This window comes from Apodemus sylvaticus, chromosome 5, assembly GCF_947179515.1.
Source record: "Apodemus sylvaticus chromosome 5, mApoSyl1.1, whole genome shotgun sequence".
Lineage (NCBI taxonomy): Eukaryota > Metazoa > Chordata > Mammalia > Rodentia > Muridae > Apodemus > Apodemus sylvaticus.
In genome coordinates, this window is record NC_067476.1 from 150,145,346 (window position 1) to 150,167,376 (window position 22,031).

The 22,031-nt window shown below is 48.2% G+C and overlaps 1 protein-coding gene across 2 annotated transcripts; it reads right to left on the reverse strand.

The window, feature by feature from the left end:
• Positions 1 to 2,137: 2,137 nt before the first annotated feature.
• On the reverse strand, positions 2,138 to 17,981 carry LOC127684692 (WAP four-disulfide core domain protein 6A). 2 transcript variants are annotated; one of them, XM_052181565.1, is made up of 6 exons: positions 17,891 to 17,981; positions 15,945 to 16,076; positions 12,435 to 12,602; positions 6,804 to 6,935; positions 2,891 to 3,058; positions 2,138 to 2,451 (listed from the first exon to the last, which is right to left on the reverse strand). In XM_052181565.1, exons 1-6 carry the CDS (start codon positions 17,979 to 17,981, stop codon positions 2,432 to 2,434), a joined length of 711 nt encoding a protein of 236 aa, XP_052037525.1. In that variant the 3' UTR covers positions 2,138 to 2,431. The 2 variants fall into 2 exon arrangements, with proteins under 2 accessions (XP_052037525.1, XP_052037526.1); XM_052181566.1 differs by lacking the exons at positions 12,435 to 12,602; positions 15,945 to 16,076; positions 17,891 to 17,981 and adding an exon at positions 8,014 to 8,186.
• Between the last annotated feature and the right edge of the window lie 4,050 nt (positions 17,982 to 22,031).

The window sequence follows — 22,031 nt, forward strand, 5'->3', positions numbered from 1 at the left end:
GAGAGGAGAGGAGAGGAGAGGAGAGGAGAGGAGAGGAGAGGAGAGGAGAGGAGAGGAGAGGAGAGGAGAGGAGAGGAGAGGAGAGGAGAGGAGAGGAGAGGAGAGAGTCCACTTGTGGATCAGAGGGCAGTATTTTGGAATTAGTTCTCTCCTCCTACCTCACTGAAGCTGTTTCTGCTTTTCTGTGTTCTTCAGCCCAGCTGGCCCGTGAGTTTCTGAGTGACTCTCCTATGTCCCATATCACCGCAGGAGTGCTTGAAATACAGATGTGTGCTACCACATCTGCCATCTTATGTGTTCTGTGGATCAAACTGCACTGCTCATTCTGTGGCAAATGCTCAGCCCCTGAGCCATCCGGCCAGTGTGGATTATTTTAAAAGAATGCCCTATTTTCTAACACTTGCACCAAGTCTTATTTCCCTGGAAATTATTTGGGCTTAGCTGTAAATGTTTTCTAACAGGTGTATTGAAATACCATTCACATGAAAACGGCACATATGCAAGGTGCATTTGGAGTGTATACATATTGCCACCTCCTGAGTCATTGACACGTCCCTCACTTTACACAGACACTCTCCGTTTTTTGGTGTAGACCTGTGAGAGTCCTTTTGGCAAATTTCAAGGATAAAATACTATTATAAACTATAATTACAATATTAGAACTCCAGGGTTCTCATGTTTTGCACAATACAAACTTTAAAACTGTTCACCAACACCTCGCTGGAAATCATCTCATCTCAATTATGGCCTAGATTCCAACAGAGTAGAGTGTGCAAAATTTGTCTTTCCATGCCTGGCTTGTTTCAGTGAGTATTTCCTTCCTTGTCAAGGCTGAGGAACACCAGCACCGCCACCGCCTCCCTAGTGTGCTTGCCCATTTGTCTGTTGATGGACATTTAGGTTAGTCACACGCCTGCAGTTGTCATGAGTCACCAATCTCTCTTTCCAGGAATCCGTTAAGCTTTCTCATAAGACGTTAATCCTCTCCAGGTGTCTGTTGCATGTGCGGTGAGATAGGAGTCCTGTTCCTTTCCTTTCCTACTGGATATTTGTTGGGTTTCTGTGTACAGCTGTTGAAGAGAGGAGCTTCTCTCTAGTGTGTGTCCTTATGTGTTCTGTGGATCAAACTGCACTGCTCATTCTGTGGCAAATGCTCAGCCCCTGAGCCATTCGGCCAGTGTGGATTATTTTAAAAGAATGCCCTATTTTCTAACACTTGGCACTCTGTCAAAGACCAGTTGTCTGTACAGGTGTGGTTTCAGTGGTTGGCTCTCTGTTGTAGTCCTTTAGTTGGTATCTGACTCATGCTAACAATGCCACAGTACTGATTTCGCTTATTATGCTTTGGAATAAAAGTTAGAGTCAAGAGATGAGATACTGTCACATCCCTCTTTTTTCTAGAGATGGCTTCGGCTACTTGGAGTCTTTTGTAGATCTGTATGAATTTTAGGAAGCTTCTTCTTCTTCTTCTTCTACTTTCCATTAAAATGCCTTTACTGTGTGGAATATATAGATGGTTGAAAGTAGTTTGGACACTTTGACAATATGAAATTTTTTATTTATGAACCTAGGATATTCTTCATATAGCAGTTTGTTTTGTAAAAATTTCCTCATCAATACTTTGTGACTTTTGGTACACACAAACTTTACCCTTTGGATGCTTTAAAGAACTTTGGTTTTTTGCTGTTACTGATGAAATATGATTGTTTTCTAAGTTTCTATTTTGTGTAACTTTATTAGTATGTGAAATCACCACTTTTAGATATTTATTTTTTACCCTGAAACTTTAATGAATATACTATTTGTACTCTCTCTCTCTTTCTCTCTGTATCTATGTATGTATGTATGTATGCATGCATGCATGTATGTATGTATGTATGTATGTATGTATGTATGTGTCTGTCTGTGTGTGTAATCCTTAGAGCTTGTCTCTATGTAGTAACATGCAAATGTACGTAAGGAGGGGTGTATGTGAATGTGTGAACATCTGCATACACAGGACAATGGACAGATGTGAACATCTGCACACAAAGGCCTGTGAAGATGGGAAAACCTGCATGCAGAAGGCTCTGAGCAGATATGGTCAACCTGTGAACAGACAAGATATTAAGACTCTGGGACATCGGTACTCACAGAATCCTTTATTAGGAGGAACATCCTATTTCATAGGAATAAATTTGAGCCCTGAAAGTTAAGGTGATAGGGTCCCAGACTGAGAAGGGGGTCAAAGGTCGAAGGTCATGGTATTTGAATAGAAGCTAAGGTCTGGGGAAGGGAATAAGCAAATTCTAGGGTTCTGGTTTCAGAACAGCCAAAGTCTCAGTGGCTAAGACTTGGCCACTGGCAGCCAATCCAGAGCATGTGCTGGGCTCACGGGAAGAAAGCCTCAGATAAGGAGCCAAGACCTGGGACTTCTTCCAGTTCATCCTTATCATATCCAGGAAGACATATCTGCAAGACAGACACAAGGATAAGGATGGACATGCTTGGCTCCAGTCACCTTAGGAAACAGATCTTCCAGCTAATGGAAGGGGAGATGGGATCCTCTGTACAGCCTCGGGCAAGCAGGGAAGCCAGAAGAGGTGTGAGTGCTGGGCCCAGCGTGACCATGCCTTCTGACTGCCACTCCATACCTGCTGCTTCAGTGTGGTGGCCATGGCAGGCCTCAGGCTCCTCCTCTGAGTTGCTCTGGGTGCTCCCCACTCTTGTGAGCTTTGCACTCCTGTGACTCACCTCAGGTGTGCAGGTCCCTCTGCCTGCCGCCCACCTGCCTGCCTGCTATTCCTGCCATCCCAGGTCCTTCCCAGCTCCTGCCCAGGTGTTGGAAAGGACCAAGGCTCAAATCTCTATTTGGAATTGGTGAACATGGCTGTGGGGCATTAGCACTTACGTTTCTTTTTGCAGATGACTGTGCAGATACCTTCAGATTGGAAGTTGTTAGGGTTCCCTTGGCAACCGCCATAGATGAATTCGGTACAGAGGTCAGCTTCTTGGTCATACCACCATCGTGGAAAGTAGGCCAAGCAGGGACCAGCATCCTGAGGCAGACTGCACACATCTGTGGGGACATCATAGGAGACAGATATTTGGATGCCTGTCTCCCTAGGGGACAACCCCGCCCCCTTCTGTCCACTGCTCCTTTTGTGTAGCTCAGAGCTGTGCTCCCAGTTCCATGAGAACTGTGACCAGTCACTTGAACTGCTTTGGTCTCAGTTTTCTCATCTGCAGGATGGTAACACAAAGTACCACCTTGCTTGTCAGGACAGGGCTGTCGCTGGAGCAGATGCAGCCATCGCACACAGCTCTTCCGTTGCTTCTCAGCACTGGAGCAATGGCGTGTTGAAGATTTTGCCTCACAAATGTTCCTGCTTTCTTTCCTTCTGCCAGGAATGGCATCCATCTAAATCCAAACCTTTCCAGTCAGGTTCCAGAGTAACTGATCCACTAGCTCATGACAAAGTTGTCCCCAAACCCCAAATTCCATGTCCCCCCTCTCCACAGCTTCTCTCGTTTGCTGCTCCTAACGCACATCCTTTCATACTCATGCCTGAAAGTCACGATGTCCTCCTGTCTGCAGGTCCTCCTGTCTGCACGTCCTCCTGTCTGCATGTCCTCCTGTCTGCAGGTCCTCCTGTCTGCAGGTCCTCCTGTCTGCAGGTCCTCCCGTCTGCATGTCCTCCTGTCTGCATGTCCTCCCATCTGCAGGTCCTCCTGTCTGCAGTCCTCCCATCTGCATGTCTTCCCATCTGCATGTCCTCCTGTCTGCACATCCTCCTGTCTGCATGTCCTCCTGTCTCCATGTCCTGCCGTCTCCATGCCCTAACACCTGCTCAATGCCTGAGCTGCTCTTGCTAACAAGGCAAAATTATTCCTCAAAGCTCTTTCTGTAGCCAGCCATGGTGGCATTTTTCTGACATCCCAGCACTTGGGAGGCTGAGGCAGGAGGATTGTAGTAATTTCAAGGCCGCCCTGAGCTATATGGAAGTCCCTCCAATATCAAAACACTCCTGTACGTCAAAGCTTTTCTGACCTCCTGGGTCCACTCTATCTCATGGTGTTCATACGTGCTTTTTAATGTCTGGGATGTGGATTTATCCTGGGCTTGTTCATACTTTTCTGATGGCCTCAGAACATGAAGCCTTACCCTGGCACAGCAGTTCTGAGTTTTTCATTTGGCAAGGAATGCATGTTTCAGGAACGTTCTTAGAAAAAGAGAAAGATCCCAAACTTAGGCTTTTAATGGACGACTGATTTCCACGCTACAGGTTTAGCTATTAAAGAACTTGCCGTGGGGTTTAGCACTATGCTGATGGCTCCTCTTGGGGGCACATCTCTCACTGTTCTCATTATGCAGATAGGGAGCATGAGGCTTGGAGGGGTGAAGTGACTCTCCTGATGTCACATAGCTGGTGAGGGAGTTAATTGCAGGTGACACAGCAGGTGTGGTGGTGCACACTTAGAATCCCAGACAGCAGAGGCTGAGGCAGGAGGATGTCAAGGTTGAGGTCAGCCTGGTAATACCCTCATTCAACAACCAGAACCCAAGCGGACCACAGCCAGGGGCTGGATCACTGGGAGGATCAAGGCCAGCCTTCAAAGCTCCCTCCTTCACCCAGCTGCTCCCTCCCCACCTGCCAGTGGCTCCAGTCCTGATCAGGTCTCCTAACCCAAGGCCTTCCCATGAGCACTTGCTGCTGCCTGCCAAGCTGCTCCTCCCCTGACTGAGCACTCCCCATGCTTTGGTTTCCGAGGCCTAGATGCCTTTCCCAGGAAAAGCTCTCCTGCCCACAGTGAGCAGGTGGAGCCCTCAAGGGTGTCATGAGCACCCAAGTATTTGTTGACTGGTAACATTGGGGGAATAATTTTGATGGTCATTTGTAAGATTCAAGGATGTGAGACAGAGAGAACAGAGTAAAGGAGGCCGGAAGTGCTAGAGAGGACAGCACCTGGACAAACAAACCAGGAGACCCCACACCTGCCCATGGCACACCCACACCTGCCCCATAGTACACCCACACCTGCCCCATGGTACACCCACACCTGCCCCATGGTACACCCACACCTGCCCCATGGTACACCCACACCTGCCCATGGTACACCCACACATGCCCCATGGTACACCCACACCTGCCCCATGGTACACCCACACCTGCCCATGGTACACCCACACATGCCCCATGGTACACCCACATCTGCCCATGGTACACCCACACCTGCCCATGGTACACCCACACCTGCCCCATGGTATACCCACATCTGCCCATGGTACACCCACACCTGCCCCATGGTACACCCACACCTGCCCCATGATACACCCACACCTGCCCCATGGTACACCCACACCTGCCCCATGATATACCCACACCTGCCCCATGGTACACCCACACCTGCCCCATGGTACACCCACACCTGCCCCATGGTACACCCACATCTGCCCATGGTACACCCACACCTGCCCCATGGTACACCCACACCTGCCCCATGGTACACCCACATCTGCCCATGGTACACCCACACCTGCCCATGGTACACCCACACCTGCCCCATGGTACACACACACCTGCCCCATGGTACACCCACACCTGACCCATGGTACACCCACATCTGCCCATGGTACACCCACACCTACCCATGGTACACTCACATGTGTCCCATGGTACACCCACACCTGCCCCATGGTACACCCACACCTGCCCCATGGTACACCCACACCTGCCCCATGGTACACCCACACCTACCCATGGTACACTCACATGTGTCCCATGGTACACCCACACCTGCCCCATGGTATACCCATACCTGCCCATGGTACACCCACACATGCCCCATGGTACACCCACACCTGCTCCATGGTACACCCACATCTGCCCATGGTACACCCACACCTGCCCCATGGTACACCCACATCTGCCCATGGTACACCCACACCTGCCCCATGGTACACTCACATCTGCCCATGGTACACCCACATCTGCCCCATGGCACACCCACACCTGCCCCATGGTACACCCACACCTGCCCCATGGTACACCCACATCTGCCCATGCTACACCCACACCTGCCCCATGGTACACCCACACCTGCCCCATGGTACACCCACATCTGCCCATGCTACACCCATACCTGCCCCATGGCACACCCACACCTGCCCCATGGTACACTCACACATGTCCCATGGTACACCCACACCTGCCCCATGGTACACCCACACCTGCCCCATGGCACACCCACACCTGCCCCATGGTACACTCACAAATGTCCCATGGTACACTCACACATGTCCCATGGTACACACACAGGTGCCCCAGGGTACACCCACACATGCCCATGGTACACATACATGTGCCCCATGGTACACACACACCTGCCCCATGGTAAACACACCTGCTTCATGATACACCCATACCTGCTTCATGTTACACCCACACCTGCCCCATGGTACACCCACACCTGCCCCATGGTATACCCACACCTGCTTCATGGTACACCCGTTCAGTGAGCTTTTCATAGCTTCTGGGCATCTCAGAGCAGCACCACAGAACAGGCAAGGGAATCACATGACCCATGTTAAGAAGGAAAACTGAGGTTCAGAGAGGAAACACACCAGCAGTTCCATTGTTTGCTGAGCTTGAGGAAAACCCTTAGAGCACATGTGACAGGTGTCCCTGTCCAGCACCTACAAAACTTGCATCAAGTAGATAATGCTAGGGCACATTTGAGAAGCACTAGCTTTCAGTCACTCAGCAGAGGGGCAGAACAATGTGAGGGCAGGGGGGTGGGGCTGCCAGGGACCAGAGAGGTACCTTGCCTGAGGTCCATGCATTTCTTCCCACAGCTGAACATGCAGCACCTCTTCTTGTCTGGACACTGTCGGTGTCTCGTGCACTCATTTCTTTCTTCAACCTCACACTTCACCCTGACTCTTGGACATGTTCCTATGGGAGGAGATGTGGTCCTGTGAGGGGTTGAGGGAGATATTGTTCCTCCTTCCCAGTCCCAGGGCACCCCTGCAGAGTTCAGGAAGCCCCTCACCTGTCACTAAGAGGGGACAACCCTCAGCAGCTCAGGATTCTCACAACACTGGCCACATCTCCAGTTGTAATAATTCAGCATCTAAATCGCTGGACCTTCTCTATCCCCAGCAACTACAAGATTCTCCAGAGAAAGAGACCCACCCCTTTGGGACTATTCTGAGCTTTGTCCTTGGTTGGCTCCTGTTTGCCGAGATTATTGTCTTGAAAGCCAAATTTGACAAACTTGACAAAGTTTAAAAGGCCTTGGTCAAGGTGCCTGGGTTAAACGAACAGTGGGGCATACCGAAGAAGTACTTCCGGGCACAGTACTCATACCGAAGAAGCACTTCTGGCGTTCTTGGCCGTTCTCCTCGCTCCTCGCTCCTCACTACACAATTATGAGTGGGCCTGGTCAGTGTTGCACACACAGAACAGAGGACCCAGAGCATGGGGAGGCTGCATGGACTCATGCAGCGTCACACAGCTCCCGAGGAGTGGACCCAGAATTCGCACCTGTCACGTGACCTCCTAAGCACCCACTTTCCACCACTGCCTTCTAGTGCTCAGAATCTCCGTGCTTCATCATGCTAACGGACTCCTGGGGGCTGCCCTTTAGCACCAGGGAATGTCCTCTGTGGTAGAGGAAAGCTTTGGGGAGCTGCTGTGGGCAGGTTTGGGAGCTGAGGGGGTGGTGCTGGGAAGAGGCCAGGCCTTCAGTGGAAATCCCTTTGGCCTTTTAATCCCCAGGGCCACTTAATGCACAGTAATCCCAGTACTTCCACCAAGAATTCTTTATAATGGTGGGGAGTCAACCTCACAGACAGAGGGGCTGGGTCCAGCCAGGCCATCTTTTCAGGATTTGGGGAAACACTGACTCCAAACATCACCCCACCAGGGCCCGGGGCTGAGGTGGGGGAGACACTGTCACCTGCAGAGTGTTTTCTTCTCTAACCCCATCAAGTTTCTTCTCTCCATGCTAAGAACTGGACCCAGTACTTACTGACAAAGAACCCCTCTGCCAGCTCAGGTTCCTGGATGCTCCACAGGAAGATGAAGGGGACCAGGAGTGGCAGAAGTCCCCAGAGTCTCATTTTAGGAAGCCGTAGCCTGTTGGAGGCATTAAACTCGGAGCAGCTTGTCAGTGGCTCCGGCCTCTGCTGCGTGCTCCAACAGTCCAGGAAGCAGCTCTGGATGTGAGCCAGTTACGTTGCCTCCCCAGAGGCTATCAGGGGACTAGCTGTCCCTGCAGTACAAACTGTGGGAGAGAGGGATCTGATGTGCTGGTCTGGGCCTCTGCAAGCTGAGATTCTCCGGCTCTCTGGCTTACTTAAGGAGAGGGGGGTGCACTTGTTTAAAGTTTTCTAGAATCTTTTCAAAAGTTACATGAATTCTAGAATCTTACTTTTCCCAGGGGCAAATCGGAGACTGGACGTTTCCTGGGTTGCTTTTCTGCTGCTGAGATTAAACACTAACTAAAAGGGTTATTTTTAGGTTACAGTTCCAGCCCATCATGGAAGGAAGCTAAGGTAGGATTTGGACTTGGGATCTGAAGCAGAGACCTTGGAAGAACGCTCCTTACAGTGCTTCCTCTGGCTTGCCCAGTTACTTTCCTTACACAATCCAGAATCCCCTGCTCCGCGTTGGCACTGCTCACCGTAGGCCAGGACTCCCATCACCAATTAGCAATCCAGAAATTTCCCCACAGGCATGTCCTCAAGCCAGCTCTTTAACTGAGGTTACCTGTTTCATCCAGTTGACAGCCAAGATCCCTCCCCCTGTATCCAAGTCCCCTCCTTATTTCACCTTTCCCCTTCATGCCAAATTCTCATCTTGCTTTTCTCTTTCTGTTCTTCAACCCTCCTTCCTCCTCCCTCCACCCTCCCTCCTTTTGTTTCATGTTTCCTTCCTTCTTCCTCTTCCTTCCCTCTCTCCATCCTCTTTCTCTTGAGACAGGATCTCATCTCCCCTAGGCTGGTCTCAAACTTGCTACATAGTAGAAGTTACAGATCCACCTGCACCATCTCCGCAGCTCTGGGATCGCAGGTCTGCATCTCCTCACCCAGTTTATGTGGGTCTGGGGGTGGAGTCAGGGCTTCACACATGCTGGGGGAGAAATGGACCGATTGAGCTGTGTACTGTCCTGGCCTCGATTCTCCTCATCTCTGGGCTAATTATCTGTGGCTTTGATCTTGTGCCTCCTTTGTCTCCTTCTCAATGTCTCTGCTCAGATCTCTCTCTTTACCCTTCAGCTCCCTGTGGATGTTCCCTCTCTTGTCTTTGGCTCAGACATCATCTTCAGTCACCACCCAAGAGTAAAGACTGTTGGGTGAGCATGACCCCACTATTCCCAGTAAGCATCGGGCCAGGGCATGGGACCTCTAAGGCAGGAGAGCAAGGGGAGCTGAGAGCCTCCATCTCCAGTGCGGGTTGGCAGGGCTACGAGAAGCAATGGCTTAGTCAGCTGTGGGAGGGACTAAAAGTGGCTCTCTGACTGCTCTGGAGCATTCCCTCACCTTAAATCCTGGACCCAATGTGAGCCGTGCAAGGGTAAACTGAGGCAGGTACTGCTAGCAGGCTGCAGCCACATACACTTGATGCACCCAGGATTTTATCTGTAACTGCAAGAGACAGTTTCATGGCGTACACTTTGACAAACCCTGCTAATTTCTACCAGATAAAATCCACCATTTTCAGGTCAAGGATATGGAATCTGTCTTCTTAGTACATTCATAAGATTGTGCATCATTGCCAGTGTGGTGGCATATGCCTTTAACCTCAACACTCAAGAGGCAGAGGTAGACAGATCTCTCTAAGTTTAAGGCTAGCCTGGTCTATAAAGTGAGTCCAGGACAGGGCTATGTTACACAGAGAAACCCTGCCTCAAAAACAAAACAAAACAAAAACAAAAACAGCACACCAACACGTTTTGTGTTTCCTATCTACTGGTTCAGAAATCGTTTTCTCTCCAGCTGTAAACCCTGTCTCACAGCAGTCCCTCTCCAGCCTCCAGCCCCCTCCTGCCCCCGAGACTGCATCCCATCTTATAGATCTTCCTGCTGTCTTTTTCTTTGCTGGTGATGAGTTCAATCCTGGGCCTCACTCACATGCTCTACCTTAGAGCCCTATCTCTAGCCCTTCCCCCACCCCACTCCCACCCCTTTTTTAAAGGGATTGTCACAGGGTTTGACTAACTTGCCTAGGCAGGCCTTTAACCTGTAATGTCCCTGCCTCTGCTTTCTGAGTGTATGTGATTACAGGTCTGAACCACCACGTCCAACATTACATTTCATGCAAATGGAATTATACAGTGTGTGTGTGTGTGTGTGTGTGTGTGTGCGCGCGCGCGCGCGCGCGCACGTACTCATGTGTGCATGCACAAACACACATGCCTGAGTGTGTGCAAGTCAGAGGAGCATCTCTGAATCTCTGATATGGGATCTCCTCTTCTACCTTGTTTGAGGCAGGGTCTTTTTGGCCCCACCTCCATTCCTATACCATAATCTGTTGTATCTCCCGGGCTAGGTGGCCCATAAGCTTCTGGGGATTCTTCTGGTTTTGTTTTGTTTTGTTTTGTTTTGTTTTGTTTTGTTTTGTTTTGTTTTGTTTTGTTTTTTTCCTTCCCCTCTCAGTGTAGGAGCAAATGTAATTGAAGGTATGAGATACTTGTCTGGTTTTACATGGGCTCTGGGGCTTTGAACCCAGGTCCTCATGCCTGTGTGGCAAGCTCTTTACTCCCTTAGCCATGCTCCTAGCCGCCCGGTGTGCGCTCATCCACAGCAGAGCATTATGTTGGTTCCTGGTTTTTGTGGCTGAATAGCATCCTGCCGCACGCCAGAGTTTCACTCTCTGCTTTTGGGTCCCTTGGAGCCTACTCAGCTTGAATGTAGAGCATTCTGGGCTGAGGTGGGTTTAATAGTTCAAGCTTCCCGGGGGGTAGGGGACATAGGAAACTCTGGACCAGTGTCTTGGCTTTCCTGTCACTGGAAATAGGGGAAGAAGACTCAAAGGCATGTTTTATTGGTAGGAGTATGTTCCAATTCCCTAGCAGTAACTAACTCAGAAACCACTGCAATTAAAAAGAAAAAAAGATTTTTTTTAAAAATGGGAGGGGTGCTGGAACACATTCTTGCTGTTACTAGTGGAATTGGGTGGGAATCAATGTTGAGACATGGTAGCAACAGTCCCGCTACATTGTTACCACCACCCCTCCCCCAACCTTCACGGTCTGCACCTTGCATGTCTGGGGGATTTCTATAATAAGCCGCTTGAACCCCTTTCTCTCTCCCAGAGTCAGTCAGAAAGCAAAGCATTGCTCACAGGCCTCAGAGGGAGGAGAAAAATATTCCCTGGGCCTCCCAGGTTTCAAGGATGTTTCCGTACACATGTCCTCGATTGATGTCACCAGAGGCTTCGTTCTCCCTGTACTGAAGACGTGCGGACCACCCAGTCTCACAGACACAGGGTGAAGCCAAACACTTTACTGAATCAAGTTGAGAGCTACATGGAAATAAACTGGGAGCTTTTGACGGTGGCTCTGAGCAGCTGAGGCTCCGCCGCTGATGGGGACCCTAAGAGGCGGTGTTACGAACAGCAGCTGGCATGGTGGGAGGGAAGGCGTCCTAGGATCCAGGAACTGGGAAGACCCAAGTCCTTGCAGTGCTCAGAGTGGTCCCCAGAAGCCGGTCTGCAGCATCCAGGAGGCACACAGAGCTTGGAGCAGAAGCCCAATCCTGATGGTTTTCCCAGCGTGGCCTCTGTTCAGGTGAGGCTGCCTGTTGAGAACACGGAGATAAGATGCAGCTCAGCTCTTGGGCTCAGCTTATTTCCGGAGCCGGAAGTTACTTTTCTACTTCTTGTCATAGGATGGGGATTAAAAGTGGGGTTGGCTAATGGGAGCTGAGTTGAATGTGAGCGAACTGCGACCGTCTAGCGTAAAATACAGCAAACCTTGCTATTGCATGTGCTCGCTCAAAAGGACATTAAAACAAAAGTCAGTTTATTTGTTTGTTTCAAAGAAATGGATAGAATTGGCTTGCCAGCAAAAGGAAGGGAAGAAGTTGATGGCTTGGGATGGTTCCTTGCAAGGAGTGTCTGGGTGGGGCTGGACACTCTTGGATCATTTTGCAGCCAGTTTTGGGGGACCCTTCTACATCCTCCTTTACCCCTCCGAAATCCATTCTTGTTTGCTAACTCCCCCATGTCTTCCCAGCTTCAGTTTTCAGGAGGTCCTGTCTCTCCGCCTGATCAGATATAGTTCTGTCAGGTCTGAGAAAGACACAGCTGCCTCGGGACAGGCCAACCCATACCCACATTTCCTGGGACAGCTTTGGGGAGGATGTTAGATGCTGTTGGGAGGGGGTGGAGGGTCATGCGCGGGGCGTGTGCAGGACGAGGGTGGGGGTGTGCAGATCCAAGACTCACTTTTTTTTTCACAGGCGTTCTGACATATACTTTGGGATTGGAAGTTGTTATTATTTCCCTGGCAGCCACCATAGATGAAGACTTGGCATGTATTATTTTCTTTATTAAACCACCAACGACGAAAGTAAGCCATGCAGTAGCCGGAGTCTTTGGGCAGGCTGCAGATATCTGCAGAGGGACCCCAGAGTTGAGAAATCAAGAGTGCACAACCCGAAACAAAACAATGTCCTTCCTTCCCCTGAGAGCCGTCATAAGTGCAGTTGGAACAGACCCCCTTTCCCCTCACGTTCCAGCGGTTCAATACCCCAAACATTGCCCATACTTGCTGGAAGATGCTATGGTGGATATCTGCATTCCTGGAGGAAGGATCTTTGCGGGTGGTTATGGTTTGAACAAGAAATGTCCCCCACAGGCTTACATTTTGAATACCTGTCACCAGCTGGGGATGACATTTTTGGAGGCCACAGGACCTGTTAGGAGGTGGAGCCTGGCTAGAGGAAATGTGTCAACAGGAGAGGGCTCTTTAAGGTTATAGCATAACCCTGGTTCCCAAAGCTCCCTGCTTCCTGGTCTGAAGCCATTTGAGGAGTTCCCACCACATGTGTGTCTGACACCACAAACTCCACCATACTGTTTTCACAGGTCACAAGAAACCCTTCGTATACACGCATGCTGTTTCTCTTGAGTATTGTCATAGCAAGGTAAAAGGAATTAACACACAGGGAACACTCTCTTCTGCCTTGGTTCTAAGGGCACTAAGAACGGACTGGGGGCTCATGCCTCTGGCAAGGCCTCTGTTATTGAACTGTGTCTTCAGTCTGTAAATGTAGTCTGTTAAGATGGTTGTTCATTGGAGCACGGAGGGCCTCTAATCCAACATGGCTGATACTCTGAAAAAGTAGTAAACGCATATTGCCCTGAGATACACACACAAGGAGGATGCCTCGAGGACTTGAAGGCAGAGATAAGAAGCCAAGGAAGGCGGAAGACTGGCAGCACGCCATCAGCTATCAGTAGAGAGCTGTGTGATAAGGTGTTCACTCGAGAGCCAGAGAGATGGCTCAGCAAATTAAGATACTGTGCAACCCCGACAACCTGAACCCGATTCTCAGAGCCCAGGTAAAGGTGGAAGAAGAGAATTGAGTCTTAAGTTCTCTGCTAACCTCCCCCATCCCCCCCCCACACACATTTTTTTCTAAAAAACTCTTGCAATCCTGAAAAGAGACCTCACTGGCACCTTAACCTCATCCTTTTAACCTACAAAGCTGTCAGACAATACATTGCTGTCACTTTATTCGAGGGACGCTCACCAACCTACCATCTATCTCCATGCCCGTAAGTCTCCACAGTAGTGGCTTTTCCCCTCCTCACAGCTCATCTCTCTGCCAGGCTCTTCAAGCCTGAGTTTCACACCTAGTTTATTGAGGCAGCCTCTAATTCATTCTCCTGCCTTCGTCCCTGGCTCCTCCGATCAACTCTGTCATCCACCGGGAGGAGAACTCACAAGGTCCTTCCCTGTCTAGCTTCTATGCCTGGCCCTGGCCTCTTTTGCCATGGAATCTCTTTAAGCTCCACACTGAGACAATTTTCGATTCAGCACAGCACACTGCACTCCACATACCTTTGCATATCCACACGCACCATTGGGTACTAGCAGAACGTTTATTCTCCCTTCAAAACCTTTCTCAAAAATCAGTTCCTCTGTGACGTCTATCTTAGCTCTGCTCCATATCCCATACCATGGCAGTGGCCTGAACTGAGCCTACATTTCCCCATCTTGTTTCTGAAGCTTCTGTGTTCATTTACCACCACCACCACTACCACCACTACTACTACTACTACTACTATTATTATTATTATTATTATAAATGCCTCCAGTCTTGTCCCTGGGATTGTGAATCTCCAGCATGCCAGGATTGGGTCTGGTTCAACCTAGCCCAGGACTGAGCTTTATGGGGTGTCAAAGGTGAAGGAAGGTATGCTCCAAGGGCCTTTAGCATCATGTGAAGAAGTGGAAGCACATAAAAAAATTATTAATGTGGTTACGATTTTTAAAAGATGCTAAAAATTGGCCCAGAGATTCGGATTTTGGAAGTCTGGCATCAGACCCCTGGCATGTCACCTGCTTACCTAACCACTCTGCTCCACTGTCATGTCCTGTGCTCCCCAGTACTTCTCAACTGCCACCCACTCTTCCCTTCTCTGAGCCATGTCTCTGAAGCCATCATCTCCTTTCTCCTGGAAGTCCTCCAACATAAATCCAGTCCCTCCCCCCTCACGCTCCGGAGGACCACACATGTTCGTCATGACATGGCCTCACTAAATAGCAAAGACCATGCTTTCTCTTTGCCTTTTAGCCCATGGTTCTTAGGATTAGGATGAGAGTCCTTCTTCTAGCCCATCAGACTGGGACTGTTCGGTCCTAAGCCACCAAGGGCCTTTTCCGATGACAAGCACTCTCTGTCTCCCTAGAATCCCTGCTGAGGTTTTTTTTTTTGAGCCATTTTCTTGCTCGGTGAGCCTTTTCACCCTCAGTTTTACTATTATCTTTGATTCTGAATTCAGCTCTAAGTTTAGTTGCTGAGAGACCTTTCTCGGTGGTTCTGACCACAGAGAACTAGTCAGGTGCTGTTATAGGCACTGTGGTTTAGATATCTAGGCTCATGATTTGGAGTCTTGGTCCACAAGGTTGTAGTACCTTCAAGAGATGAGATCTGTTGGGAGACTCCTAGATCACCTGGAACATGTCCTCCAAAAAGATTGTAGGACCCCAGCCCCTCTTGGCTTCTGTTGATCACATGATCTCTTTCTCCTACCCACTCATCATCTCTTGTGGGGTTCATGCTAGTGTCTGCTCATCATGTTTGGTGAGCTCAAAAGCTCATCTCTATAAACCTTTTTCTTCATAATTAATTTGTCTCATATATTTTGTTAGAGAAAAATGAACTAAAAAAAAAAAGTTGGCATCAGAAATGCTCAGCAAATATTTTTAAATGAATGGAGAATCTCAGATAGCCTTTTGGGAATCCAGAAGGGCAGGAAGAGAGTTGGGGTTGCAGCTCTGGTTTGGGATGTTAGGGTAGGTTTCCTTGTACAGAGTCAAGTTCATATGGGCAGAGAGGCAACTGCTTAGCCGTCAGAAGCTTGGGAAGATAAATTATCTTGCTTGTCACTGATAATGGGAGCGTTTGTTAGCACAACAATGGCCACTTGGGGACTCAGAAAATCCTGGCAACGGAAAAATAGTCAAGAAACCAGTCTGACTCAACCCCACCCACGCACCCAACATTTATTTATTTGGGGAAACTGAGGCTTGTACCTGCTGGGATACGAACATCACTGCCACAACCTCACCAGGAGCTGTAACAAATCTAAACCACAGGATCCTGAAGGCAGCAATCTTACCCAGGGCCCACCCCCCAGTGAGTCACGGGGCAGTGGCAGCCCAGGTGGGCAGAAGAGGAGACATGGTAGCAGGCTTGCGGTGTCCCAAGCCCTTCGCATCATTACCTTGTTGGGGGTTTATACATTTCTTCCCACAGCTGAAGACACAGCACTTCTCCTTCTTCTGGCAGTCCCTGTCCTTGGTGCAAAGGTCCCTCTCTTTGTGCTCACACTCCTCTCTGAATCTGGGGCACCTCCCTAGGGAAGAAAGAGTCTTTCAGCCTCGGGGCCTTCAGATTTGGTGGGGGGGGGGCAAGGAAGCTTGTGTTCAAGTTTGCTCACCCTGAAGGAAGTCTTTTCTTTGCTCATGTTTCCAACTCCCCCCTCCAACCTCTTCAACACGCCCACCCTCCCCCACACACCTTCTTCCCTCCATCCCCGCTACCCCCATCCCCTGGAGCAGAAGTTTTCAACGCTGGACGTTTAGGTTAGACAACCCCCTGTTGGCCATGGGCACTGCCCCGTGCTTTGTGGGACCTTTAGCAGTCACCTTGGCTTCATGTACTAGACATCCAGAGCACTTCATCTCCTAACAACCCAAACTGTCTCCAGATGCTGGGAATGCTGGGAATGCTGGGAATGCCTCCTTAGGAGTAGACCCTTTCCCCCCTACAGTCTGTTTCCTCTGTTCTAGCTATTCAGTCATGCTGTGTCCCCACTTTCCTCTAGAGGGGGACATTGCACAGTGATTCCTCTCTCACCTGCAGCTGGGTTCTGGAATTCTAACTCTGCTGAGAGTATATATGTTGAGGAGGAGAAACATGATCCCAAATACATTGTTGAAATTTTTCAACAGATTAATAAAAACATTATCTTAGAAAAATCTTTAGTGGGTTGAATGCTGGTAGCCATGTGACCGTGGGCACATTCTTTAAATTCTGTGTCTTCAAAGAGGGAAGTTTATGGACAAAGAGTTATATACAACTAAGGGATGATGAGAGCAGGAGAAAGTCTTTCCCAAGGAACAGCCCCCTAATTTAATTGCTTATCCAATACTAAATGTTTAGCCCTGAAATCATATACATACAGGAAATAATAAATGGACACAGCAGGTTGTATTTATTTATTTAGGCGCGCGTGCGCACACACACACACATACACACACACACACTGATGTACATATAACAGCAACAATTAAAGAAAAAGAGGCCATAGTTTGAGACAGACTGGTAGCAAGTACATGAAAGGAATTGGAGGGAGGAAAAAAAAAGAAGGGGGAAATTATATTTTAATGTTTAAAATTCCAAAATTTTAAATTAAAAGAATAAAATAGGGGTGTTGATAGGACAAACTCTTGTGGAGCTCTTACAAGGATTAAATGAGATAGTAAACACAAACAAATGTTAGCTAATGCCTGCAGAGCAGTCACCATGAGGGAAGCGTTACTCTGTCCCGTTTCTTCACCACAAAGCTATAGGGCCGAAATTTGTTTAAAATGAAGAAATCAGGTTTCAGAGAGGCCACATGGAAGTTAAATATTTTTCTCAAGGTCACCTGGATACCAACTCTGTTCAACCCACCAACTCTGACCCCAGAGCCTCCCGATAAAGGGGTCTGTCTGCTTTTTTGAGAGGTGAAGGGTCTTCCCATTGATGTTGGAACCATAATCCTTCTCCACCTCCCCAAGGAAGACACCTCTTCAAAAGGACTTTGATGGTGTTTCCCCAGCCCCTAGTCCCTGTGTTAACACAGAGGACATTGTAACACAAAGAAACTTTTTTTTTTTTTGAGACAGGGTTTCTCTGTGTAACCCTGGCTGTCCTGAAACTCACTCTGTGGACCAGGCTGGCCTCAAACTCAGAAATCTGCCTACCTCTGCCTTCCAAGTGCTGGGATTAAAGGCGTGCACCACCACTACTCAACACACACAAAAAAAAACCTTATAAGTGTCTCTATCCTCTCTTGAGCCACATCCAGGAAGTGGATGACCCACACCTGAGGAATTGTTCCTTGTCTCTTCCTTCCAGTAAACTTCCCTTTCTCCCGGACAACACCAGAAAAACAATACTTACTGGGAAACAGCAAGTCAGTCAGACTAGGTCCCTGGACCTTTGTAAGCAGGCCAAATAGCATGAGGAAGCTCACGAATCTGGAAAACTTCATTCTGGCGAGGGGCTGGCCTGGCTGGCAGTTCTAGAACATGGAAATGTCTGCTGCTTTCGCGCAACCGATTCTCTCATAGTCTGTACCTTGGCTTTGAGAGCTGGAGAAAAGCCAGTCACCTACTATCTTGCTGGGAACACCAAGTTCTCGAGATCATAAGTGGAGCTAATGACATTCACAGCCCACATCAGTGGAGAAAGTCAACATCCTACTTTCTGCTTGGACTGAATAGAGCTAGCCTTCTGGTATACTCTACACTGTGCATGCTGCAGTAAAGTAAATGCCCGCCCTCTTGTGTCTTCGACTTGATAACTCAAAGTTAATTCGGAATGCCCTCTTCACCATTAATTTACCACTTTCAAAACACTCACTCCAATAAACACACTCTATTGTCTTGATATCTCTTCACATCGCTATCTAATGTTTATTCCCATGGTAGGTCCAAGGTCTCTGTGTTCCCTTCTCCCTCTCCTACAATTTCTTCCCACCATTTTCCGGTTTATCTTTTCTTAGGGGCATTCACCTTTTTGATCAAGGCCAAAGAGTAAAGACTTGCCAAAGAGAGCGTGGGACTGGGGAGAAACCGGGCTGATAATAGAGTCTTTAGATGGTATTTGTTACAGTGTTGTTGAATGTTGCAGACCAGAGGGAGCCTCCATCACAGGACAGTGTTGCCTGGGGAGACACTGAAATAAAGATACAGGTCTGAGAGACTGCAGCTGAATCAAGGTCAACACCACTGCAGAGTTGCTAAGTTTGCTGTCAGAAGAAGGATGCAGAATTGAGCGCCCCCCCCCTCCCCCTGCCTACCTGGGAGTCCACAGTACCAGCTGCTCAAACCTGGGCTAGAAGGCTGAGAGGCTCTCGGCTGAGGGAAAATGTTATCAACAAGATTCTTTCTTAGACTGGGCTGGTGGTGTGGATAGCCCAGGGCTTGTATTTTGATGCTAATTGTACTCCTTGGAGGAGCTGCAGATGAGAAGTTGCCTTAAAACCTTTTCCCCACCCAAACTTTTCAAATAAAGGCTTGAGCCAATGATTGGGCAGGAGGAAGGAGGAAGAGCTGAGAGTTTGGGGGTGGGGGGAGGAGGAGCTACAGAGAGGCTGAGAGAGAGAAGCTTGTGGCCTGGAGAAATGGCAAGTTATATGTTGGGAATATAGATGGGAATACATAGTGTAATGGGAGATCTGCCCAACCTAGGTTTACAATGTGTATTGTTACTGATTGAGTTGAGATTTCTTTTACCGGGTAATTGTGTTAGAAAAACATAGTAACAGGCTGGTACCATATTGTGGGGTCATTGTCCTCAACTTGTTTTACATGACAGATAAGCACACAGTTTCATCATTAAGTGATAACATGACCTCGAAATTCAGGATCATAAGCAGAACCCCCATGGAAATCCCATGTCAGCAGATTTGCAATGTCACTTAAGGATTATTTCACAAAAATGCTAAAGAATTTTTGGTGCTGGGGATCAAGCCCAGGCAGGTCTGCATAGCCTGGGAAACACTCTCCCAGATCTCAGGTCTCCGAAATAGAATCTCCACTAAACAACTAAGATTTCTTAAGCCAGCCTGATCTTCTTGGACTTCTGTAGTTTCTCAAAGACAGCTAGACAGTGAACACTTGATGTTTCTAGGCTGGAAGGCCCTGAGGTATTTTACCTTGCAACAGGGATTATGTGGCCCAGCGCAGAGAGGGTTCTGACAAGTGTCATCCAGCCAGTGAGTGTGAGAGACAGAATTCCAGGGCACTAAATCTGTAAGTCTCCACCTCAGGCCACCAGGGAGTCTTCTGGCTGGTGAGGTGGATGTAATTTATTGTAGACTTGAAGGTAAGAGTTGTAACCCTAATCTGAAGGGAACAAAAATAATGCATGCCAGTAGAGACAGGCTTCAGAACTACAGTTAATATACACTTCCTGCTGTCCTCAGGACAGATAAATCTGCCTTCTTCCTTAAACTCTTTCGGGGACGGAGAAGGGGAGGAATGTTAACACAGCCTGGTTATTCTACCACAGTCTATCTGACCTGTCTGATTCGCATGTCAATATGCATGTGTGTCATTTTCCAAGGAGCTGACATGAAATGCGTGTCTTTGGGGCCTAGGATGTATCTTGGGCTCCTTCTAACAATTCATGAACAAGCAGTGTAGGACACACTCAGCAGGTCCTCGCCTTTATTTTCTTCTTTCTTTCATGGAAGGTCATGGCCTTTATATACCTTTGTTCTAGGACAAATCTGCTCAGAATGAGTGATTTAGGGAGAACCAGGGCACATTGACCTGTATGTAGAAACTCATGCTTCTCCGTCAGACTAGGATCTGCTAGGTGGATGGCTCTCTGTATTGCTGCCCAGGCATCTAACTGCATTGCTGTCTTGGACGTCTGTTCTCCCAGACAGGCTCTGAGAGCCATCAGGCAGGTCAGTCAAGCCAATGTCTAGCAACTGGTCCTTAAAGTAGGATGAGGTTCTGAATAAACTCTCAGTATATCTCTCTGAGCAAGTCAGGTAGGCTGACTGGTAGGTATCCAAGCAGATACATGGGGGTTGTGGAGTAGAGTGATGGATGGGAGGGTGTTGGGACAGTGGAAAGAGGAGAGGAACATGGGGGTATTTGGAAGATGTGAAATTATATATCATAATTTATATTACACAAAGTTTATATGACAAAAGCCGTCGAGGAAAGGCTATGGTAAACAAGTGGGCTCTTTGGTGATGCCCTGCCATTTTGCATGGCTGCGATGGGTGTGCTCTGGAGACAAAGTCTCCAGAGACTTCATCTCAGGATTGCTTCTTGCTGCTGATACATGTTTCCTGCCACTGTCACATAGCTTAGTGAGTCATAGACATCAGCCCACCCCATTGGGCAAGTTTCCTGCAGGGCAACATGAAGATGTACTCTTATGTAGTAATAGTGTGTAAATGAATGGATGATTTCATAATCCCTGATAATGATTTTATAGAAATCTTAAATTGATAAAAGTAATCTCACAGAATAAAAGCTGCAAACAGAGCTCTGTAAACCTTCATGTGTCACAGGCTGACTGCACTAGGAAAAGAAAGTGGGCTTGGAACTAATTTACAACCAAGGATAACATTTCTTCTAGGTTCTGAATGAGGCCACTATTTGGCAGCTGAAGGTCGTAAATTGGGAACAGACAATTTAGTGTAGGTTCAAGGACAAAAAAAATTTAAAACATTCACTAGTCTCTGGGGACTAGTTTATCTAGACAAGACTTCAAAGTAATAAGGCACAGGCAGATGATTTGTCTCTTGATAAAACTGTGCTAACTCGTGACATAAAAACTATTGTTTTAAACTTGTAATGAACATATGGAGCTGGAAATTATATAAGGAATGTTTAGTAAAGGACCGGTCTTAGTGAAAAGACATGTAAACAATTCTACTATAATTCCCTAAACCTTATCCACCCACAACATGAACTACTGCCTTAAACTTACTATGAAATTATGGAATGTAAAAGTGCTTCGAAAACGGAGTGATCCACTCTCCTGAGAAGGGATAGAAACTAAGAACAATAAAGTAGTGGGTGTAGTCCTTTCCTGCTTCTCTCTCTCTGTCTGTCTCTGTCTCTCCCTCTCTCTGTCTCTCTCTCTGTCTCTGTCTCTCCCTCTCTCTGTCTCTCTCTGTCTCTGTCTCTCCCTCTCTCTGTCTCTGACTCTGTCTCTCTCTGACTTTCTCTGTCTCTCTCTGTCTCTCTGTCTCTCTCTGTCTGTCTCTCTGTCTCTCTCTCTGTCTCTGTCTGTCTGTCTGTCTCTGTCTCTCTCTTTCTCTCTCTCTCCTTTTCTTTCTGGCTCATGAACCATTAACAAACTCCCAGAGCAGACTCTGGTCTAGCCAGTGAGATGCCCTTGAGTCAAAGAGTATAGAGCCCAACTAACTAAGTTTCTTTTCTTAACCCCCTGCTACTATCAGCAGGGGTTAATTGCCAGAAGCCATTAGGTTTTAACCCTGCAGATGCCACACCTCCATGCCTTCCTCAATTTACCTGGATGCTGAGCATTAATACATTTGAAATATACA